The following is an 8,637-nucleotide window of genomic DNA, read 5'->3' on the forward strand; positions in this document are numbered from 1 at the left end:
AAAACCGATCAAGTGTAAAGGATTTTAAAAGTGTCCTGGTTTATCATTCCTTCAAAAGAACACAAATGATGTTGATCAGGAGCAACAACGGAGGGTGAATAGAAATGAATGCGGAGTACAAAACTTTCAGCTTGAAACACATGAACGAATTTAGTAATACTGGTGGATAATCATTTTTCGCTGGTTCGAGTTTTGTTGTCCGAAAATAGATACTTAGACTTCATTTAGGAGATTTGATCTCTTGTGTAAGAAAAGAAGGAGTCCATAATTAGGGCATGAAGTTGATAATGGCCAGTTGTGAAAGCAATGGGCCCTTTGCAAAAACCGCCATACTGGAGAGCAAATTCCGCTCAGAAAGATCTAAAACAAAGCAACTTAATCATGTAAAATTTTCTTTGTTTTAGATGTCCCAGTGCGAAGTTTGCTCTCCGGTATGGAAGTTTTTGTACCCTGATGTGATCCTCTTTTTAGCAACGCAGCAGACAAAGGTCCAATATATTACCATTTTGTATACTATAGCTCCGAATATTTTCACCGGTTTTGTGGGTAGGGGGAACGGTAATTGACAGAGGCAAAATGCCCTCAGGGACTCTTTACGCCCTTTGGGATGTGGCCTTTGAAAAAGCGGGCAACCGAGAATAATAAGGTAAAGAGCTATATAGTATTGGTTGGCTGCTTTTTATTGTTTCAACACAAAAATTGTTGTCTTTTGAATAAATAACCTCAATCAAAGTCCAACGTGAACATTCTAAAGATACTCAAACACGTGTTCCAAAGGGAGTTGCCAGTTGCATCAAAACTGCATTGCTTCGTCCATTTGCCGCTTAAACCGTCCGTGAGAGATTATTATAACCAAAATATCCGCACGTTTGTGAAGGTAAGTCCAATGACGCTTACTTTACCGCACTTTTTTAGGACTTTCGAAGAAAAACAAAGTTCGTCAATATCATTCCTTTCCCCATAGGAAGGATTATCACACGTTAGTATGATCCAATTCAGTTCTTTTGGACCTCCAAAACATCTTTGATCCATCGATCGACTTGGAACTTCGATCGTTTTCAATCCAGAACTCAAAGTCATTCATCAAGATCTTTCAGAAATGCATAGCAAATTGCGTTTATGCAAATATTTTTCAGTTTCAAGCTGTTACAAGGAACATTTCTTTCAAGCACACGGACTGAGTCGATCTGTTTGTCAGAATTATCCTAAGAAAAAAGGCTTTTCTTGGGTAACCTGTCATACTGCAGGTTACGGTATATTTCCGATTTTTAAAATTAATTATGTTTAGCTCTGTGTCAGTTAAGTGTAAGCAAAGTGGGTACCTATTAGTAAACAGAGTTAATATCTCTATTAACTCTGATAACTAAGGCAGCGTTTACATGAACGTTGTTTTACAACGACACGGTTTCACGACTTCGAAACCGCGGCGTGCGGTTTGGAAGCGCTGCACTACGTGCTAAATTCAACATTTTGAATCGGAAAATGCAAATTTCGCGCCAAAAGAGTAACCGTATTCAAATTGGTGCGGTTTCGCTGTTTACACGATGTGATGAAACCGTAGCGTTTTCAAATCGACCCGGTTTCGCCAACAGTTGACTGGTGTCGTGCAAACGGGAGGTATAACTGACCGCATCGAAAACGATGCGGTTACAAATGAAACAGCGTTCGTGTTAACGTTGCCTAAGGTTTTTTTTTATCTTTAAGTAAACGCTGCCTAAGTCTGGCAGACGGACCTGGACCACATGGCCCACATGTTTTACTCGCCCATATCATATAACGCGAATAAAAATAGAGGATATTACAGACTCATTACATGGCCGCGCTGCGATACGAATTTTATGTTTGAGTACTGATGGCATCTCTCACTCGTTCGCTGTGCTCACTCGTGAGAGCTAATAGGGAGCTTTAGCAGCCACAACGGCGACGGCAACGAGAACGTCACAAATTTGCATATTTAGTGGGCAAAAACAATAGCTTCACACGCCCTGCACGTGCGTTTTTCATTTTTGTCCATTTCTTTGCCGTCGTCAGCAAAGCAACAACGTGAAATTGCCAAGTTTGAAGTGTTATGGAGAACGTCAGCACCTGGAGATAAATTTTCATTTTTCTCCCCTAAATTAAGCGCCGCTCGTAACGGTTTCATTCCTGAGGGACTGAAACACCTTTGTCATATTAAAAGGCTTGGAATATTCGCGAAGTGATCGCAATAACGTGAATTTTTTTTACATGACGTTCTCGTTGCCATTCCCGTCGTCGTTGCCAAAGCTCCCTAGTATCACGCACGAGAACATAAAATTTCGTGCCCCTAAGCAGCTATGTTCTGTTCTGTTTATTATATAGAGAATGATGAAAAGTTCAGATTAAAAAAACTTGTTTTGTTCATTTTAGAAACGGCGGAAAAGTGGTCACCAACCGCTAAAATATGGATGTTATGTAACATGAAACAAGAAATAAAGTTGCGAAAAACAAATCATGATAATGTCAAATTGAGCCAGAAAAATGTTAGTGTAGTATAGAACAATTCTATTACCGCACAAAAGTATCTTACAATGAAAGGGAAGCTTGCTTTTTTTTTGGTTAATTAATCGTGTTCAGTTACGATGACTACAACTTTATCCTCACATGTGAAAGACAAAAATAATATCTTAAGGTGGCTTACTACAGTTTTCCGAAGGAAAAGATCAAGGTTTTGGAATCTGTGAAATTAAAGCAACAGGATGTCTCTTCTGAAGTGTTAGTCACTGCAATTGATGTAAAATCGAATTTTACCGAACAAATAAATGCAAATCAGGGGAAAATGCTAAACATAGTGACCGAGCTCCTGGAGGGGGACTGGAAACTAGACACTTTAAAGGCTTTTTTCTCGAAAACCAGCCGTACAACCCCACCTCAAAATTTCAGAATTTCCGAAAGCGAGAAAAAAATAATTATGTAGAGAAATAAATATTTTCGTCTATTTTAATAATAACTGTCTGATAGAACTTTTTGAAAAAATGTTGACGGTTTTGTCTACGTTGTTTACTAATTCGCAAAATTTTAACCCTGTTTGTACGGTACAGGTTTTGAGAAAAAAGGCCTTTGAAATGTCTAGTTTCCAGTCCCCCCTCCCGGAAGTTTGTCACTATATTAAGTGTTTTCCCCTGATTTGTATTTATTTGTTAGGTAAAATTACATTTTACATCAATTTCAGTGATTTCAACACTTCACAAGAGACATCATTTTGCTTTAATTTCACAGATTTCAAAATTTTGATATTTTTTCTTCGGATAACTGTAGTAAGCCACCTTAAGTAAAAAGGAAAGTGACTCCTACTATTTCATTGTTATCTATACAATTAACATTATTTAAATGTGGAAAAGTGACTTGAGTGCGAGAATAGGGCGAGGAAAAGTGACTTTCAATCAAGTCACTTTTCCTCGCCCCATTCTTCTCGCGTGCTGGTGGCTCCTCCCCTAAAATACTTGCTTGATAACCAACACAAGTGAACCTTCTCACAGGCTAGACGTCGTACCACGTAGCCAGCTCATGACTTAGGACGCCATCTTGAATTTGTTTTTCTCACTTAAAAGATTACATAGATTTGGCTAGGGACGAAGAAAATTGCTCGAGTGGCAGGGTGTTCTGCAGTTAAACTTTAATTAATTAATCAATCGGTACTTTTTCCGTTGTGGTTCCCGAAGGCACCAATCCGTGTGAAGCGTTGGTATTTAGGAACGCGCGTACTTTAATAAGAATACACGATAAACTTGATAGTTGATAACGGCGAGAAAACGCGAGACATCACCCGCGAGAAGCCACCCACGAGATGCGAGAGGTGGGGTACTTTGTGAATACCCTGTAGCTTTTTGAAAAAGGATTGCAATCCAATACTTTTCTATACCTGTTATTGATGTCACAGTTTTTATCTCGACAATGGCTACAATGTAGTTTTCGTACGTCACTTATCACTACCGTTACGTTCAGCTCTACAGACGCCACATGTGTTGCCATTTCTTTCAAGTAAATTTGTGTGTTAATAACTTTATCTTTCCTTGTCCAGGTTTAACATGGCTATCAACAACGTAACACTGCATCTCTTACTTTTGCTCAGCATTGCATTAGGTAAGATAGATCATCAATTGGAGATAGATAATAGTTCATTTCATATAACCTTGCAACCCGAGCCCGGGTTGAATTACATCATAAATAGTCTTAAAATCAGGATTTAACTGAGGTTCCTTTATGGGGAACGTAAAGGACAACAGGAAGTTTAAGCAGGAACAGCGGCAACGTCACCGAAGACGTCACTCCAAAATATAACTTAAGCTTAGCGCTATAGCAAGTACTTCGCGATTATTCTGTCTTGCGCATGCTCACCGTGCTCAATAAGGGCACATTATTCAGAAATTGGATGGGCACAAACGGTTTTAAAGTAAAAGTCATTGTCAAGAAAATGAATGGTTCATTGTTATGTGCTCACGTTGTCGTCAAAACCTAATGACGACTAATTTTGTACTTTATGCAGAAGCATAATTATTTTCATATACACTATATTGCTTTCTGGGGTTAGAAACGGGAGCTCCGCTTTTAGGCTTGGCTAAATCTATATATTATTTTCTAATTGAACACAAGCGTCACGCCAAACAAAACTCCAAGCTTGTTGAGTTGTCTGCATTAAGTGTGCAAACAAAAACAAAAGCGGGCAAGTCAACAATCGTCAACAGCTAACCATTAATCTTTAAGCCAAGGGTGCGATGTACATGTAAGACCATAGTTTCTGCAAAAACAAAATTATTAGTCGACGGTCTAAAACTGAAACCATATATTGCCCATCGAGTATCGATCCTGATGCCATACGATTTCAGCATTTGAGACCATCTTGTTCTGGCACAGATAGTGTTCTGGCTTGAGGGAAGTCAACTAAGTCCTGTTGGAAGGGGGTTGATACCTGTACACGCTGGGGAGTCACGCTGGCTGGCTATCCAGCGACAAAGGCTTCCTCTTTTTACCCGAAACTCACCCTCGAAAACTTTTTCTAAAGCTAATACAAATTCTACTTACATGTAAAGCAATACTGATTTCCTTGGTTTCGCAATCGTGCCTTTGTAATTGTTTGTGTTTGTGTGTGCGCGTAAGTATCTGTTCTTCTTAGATAAAATGAGCAATACTATTAATTTGATATTTAGGGCAGTAACTAGTTTACCACATCATGCCCTTCTCCATTCAGTTTTCCACTTTCTATTTAATGTGTGTAATAATGTGCGTTGTACTATTGTATGGAGAAAACAATAAAATAAAATAAAGGCTATACTGATATCCACAAAACTGATATTGTACTATAATACATGTTTGCCATAATTGTTTTTAATAAAATTATTAGCAACAAGATAACCGTCAAAATATTTATGTATAGTTTGATACCTTCAGTTCATTACTGAATAAATATGAGAAAAGGGTGCAAAACGATTCCTCCCCAAAATACACTAATTGGCAATTACTTTCAAATGGCTCGTCGATGACAAAACAGGAATCGAAAGTGCATGCCTCCCTAGTCCTTTATGATTACTGCTAGATATTAAATTAGATTATGGATTTGACTAACAATTGATTTCTTTTTTTTTTTTGTCTTTTAGTCTCCGTTTCAAGTGGAATTGGTAAGTTGATGCTACCAAGGATGTGCTCAAGACATTGAGAAATAGAAGGATTGGCTAAATTGTCTGTATATGGCATCCCACTATTCACGGATTGACTTCAAAATTTAGAAAAATGTTAGGAATTAGCAGTTTTTACAGTTTTTAGCCCTTCGGTTTTGATGATCATCATGCTTGGGTCGAGTATGACACTTGGTGGCAAAAAAACAAGGATTGGTGGACGAACAACGAAAGCTAAATGGAGACCTGATGTCTTCGTCCAAAAACGGATGTGCTGCTTTCTTTGAGCTTCAAAAAGGCCTTTAAACATTTCATAAATGTTTTAAGAATTAGCCAACAGGTTTACGGCAAACGTGATAGTGCCTGATATTTGCATTTTACCAAAAATCAAAGAAACTTGTTTGTAACATATACAATATGAGCGGCTGATCTGTATCACATTTACAAACTCGAGGCGGAGCCGAGAGTTTGTACAACAACGGTCCATTTATAGTTACTTACGAAATAATCCTTTATAAAACTCAACAATGTCATTTCTAGAATGTTCTTAGCACAGGACATAACAGTAGCAGCCTATCGTTTCCCTTTTCACATAGTCGCAAGGCAACTCGATCTTATACATCTTTCTCTGTCTCTTAAGATTGCAGTCACAGTTGCATTGTAGATTATCTTTACTCGTAATTCGGGAGAAAAGCTCTGAAGAACGAGAAAGCTCCACCACAGGTTGCCTTCCGCCGATGATAAACGGCTTGGCTTAAGCTCCCCATTATCTTTTTTTCTGATCTAACTCAACCTCTTCATTTACAGTTAAGAAATCAGTTGCGGAAGCTAAAGCCGACTCAAATGAGATGGTTGAGCTTACCAAACTTGATGCTCTCCTTGACGATGATGCCGGATCTGGTTCGAACTCTATCAGCGTAATTTCGAGTGAGGTGGAGCCGAGCAGAGTAAGCTCGATAAGTGTGGTGCCGACGAGTAGCATCATCGCCCCGACCAGTGGTCCAACTGGCAGGAAGGGTAGAAAGGGAAGGAAAGGCAAAGGCAAGGGCAAGGGCAGAAAGGGAAAAGGACGTAAGGGCATTAAAGGACGAAAAGGAAAAGGAAGAAAGGGAAGACAAGGAGACGCACCTGAAGACAATGTACCCAATGCTGATGATTTCGTTGAAGAACAGACGGAAGATGGCTTTTTCAAGCAAGTGTAGGATACTTTCAAAAACCACACGGAATTAGGTAAGAGAAAAATCAATTTTACTTCAGTTATTGCTTCTGCACGCAATCACGAACCTTTAATAACAACAGTGCTTGCCACAGGGGTGAGAGGCTTATATCGTTGCATCAAAGTCATGTGAGAGGTCTGGTAACCGAGAGACTTTGCTGCTTTGCGGTCAGTTAGGAAGACGACTATACAATTATTAATCAGTCTAAATGACTTGAGTTCGGAATAATCATCACATCAGGTTTCCATGGTGGAAAGTGATATTTAGTGAAAAAACTAAAAGGTGATAAAAGGAAAAAATGAGGCGGCCACATTGATTGTTGAGCAATGTAAAAGTATAAAAACAGCATATTACTGAACATTTCAAGAGAACCTCTTTACTTATATATAAGAATAACTTTATGGCACAGGAAGTAATGCTCAATTAAATTTGTTAAGAATCCCTCCTTTTCCATTCAAATTTCGAAGGCGCAGCCATCTTGAACATTTGAGACGTATCACGATTGTCTTCTCGTTCTGACTCTGAAGCTTATGCGCAGTACATTAGAACAGCCGATGGACCAGAATATCGATCAACTCGATTGGAAAGGCTTTTAATGAAAGTTCGAAATTATTTCGTAGCCGGCGAATCTTGCAAGATATTTGTTACCAACCTCGTTCCCAGCGTCTTCTCGGCTTTCAACTACGGGCCGTGGAGACACCAGCGGCGAGACGACCGGCGAGACCGCAAGTGATCATTCGCGATACCATTCTTTCTGTGGCTCAACCGCCAAATACGCAACTTATCGATCATTAAGGGAAACTGCGATTTGGGCTTCTGAGTTTGGTTATGCACATCGATTGCACTGCTACTCTTACTGACTGTCTTTAAAACCCACAGACCGGCAATCTCCTCCAATTACACGCAATGTAGCGAGATACTCCCAATTATTTTTCAGGCTCCCTGGGTAATTTAGGTCTGTCCGTTTTACCTATCAATCGCTCGTGTGTGAGTGGAAGTTGTACAACTATGGTCAGCTATGTACATCATACTAATAATTCTTCCCTCTTTTTATCATGTCTTTCAGATCTGCCACCGAATTATTCATGATTTTATCATTCTGAGAAACATTTTTATAAACGCATTAAATTCGTCAAGCACACTTATTTTTAAAAATTTCAATTCGACAGTCTTTCCTTTTTTTTTCAAATTTGAACAGTTAAGCATCGTCAAGCTTGCACAATGGCTTTTTTTTATGAAACTGTACCTATTCTTGTGCCATTTCATCATGTACGAGGTCGTCCAGACAACCAATTTCATTACAACGTTCTGTTCCATTGCCACTTTGTGTGAATTATATACACTGTAAAATTAGTGTCATGCGATGTGTTACCTCAATAAAGTTCTCTCTTGTTTGCAAGTATGACTCCAAGAAGCATGTTTTGGCTTTTACTTCCAGTTGAAAAATTCCATAAAGAACAATAACTTACAACTGCACGAGAATGAGCTTTGTGATTGGCTTCCTTTATCCGCTTTGTTTGATTCTGGCAAAGGTCTCAAGCCAGATTAGAATAGGCCAGTTTCGTATTCTAACGGTTGACTGGATCTAGCATGAAATGGAGGCTAATGCGGGCAAATTTAATTTGCATTTGAAAAGATTTGCCCACATTAGCCTCCATTCCATGCTAGATCCAGTCCAGACGTGAGAATTCGAAAATGGTCTATTGGGAAAAATAGTTACATAATCACCTTCTTGAAGCCTCGGGCTTACATAAATGGGCTGAAAGGGAGACCACAAATCAATTATGGCA

General features: G+C 39.1%; 1 protein-coding gene across 1 annotated transcript; it reads left to right on the forward strand.

The window, feature by feature from the left end:
* The first annotated feature begins 725 nt into the window (after positions 1-725).
* On the forward strand, positions 726-8,250 carry LOC137994655 (uncharacterized). Its single transcript, XM_068840263.1, has 5 exons — positions 726-877; positions 4,040-4,101; positions 5,613-5,633; positions 6,438-6,860; positions 7,914-8,250. Exons 2-4 carry the CDS (start codon positions 4,047-4,049, stop codon positions 6,830-6,832), a joined length of 471 nt encoding a protein of 156 aa, XP_068696364.1. The 5' UTR covers positions 726-877; positions 4,040-4,046; the 3' UTR covers positions 6,833-6,860; positions 7,914-8,250.
* The last annotated feature ends 387 nt before the right edge of the window (positions 8,251-8,637 follow it).

Source organism: Montipora foliosa, chromosome 3 (genome assembly GCF_036669935.1).
Source record: "Montipora foliosa isolate CH-2021 chromosome 3, ASM3666993v2, whole genome shotgun sequence".
NCBI classification, from domain to species: domain Eukaryota; kingdom Metazoa; phylum Cnidaria; class Anthozoa; order Scleractinia; family Acroporidae; genus Montipora; species Montipora foliosa.

Bases quoted from the DNA above. Each gene is read 5' to 3' on its own strand.
- LOC137994655 (XM_068840263.1), top strand. From the start codon at position 4,047: ATGGCTATCAACAACGTAACACTGCATCTCTTACTTTTGCTCAGCATT. The intron at 4,102-5,612 runs GTAAGATAGATC...TTTGTCTTTTAG, and splicing joins TTTGCTCAGCATTGCATTAG to TCTCCGTTTCAAGTGGAATT. The intron at 5,634-6,437 runs GTAAGTTGATGC...CTTCATTTACAG, and splicing joins CTCCGTTTCAAGTGGAATTG to TTAAGAAATCAGTTGCGGAA.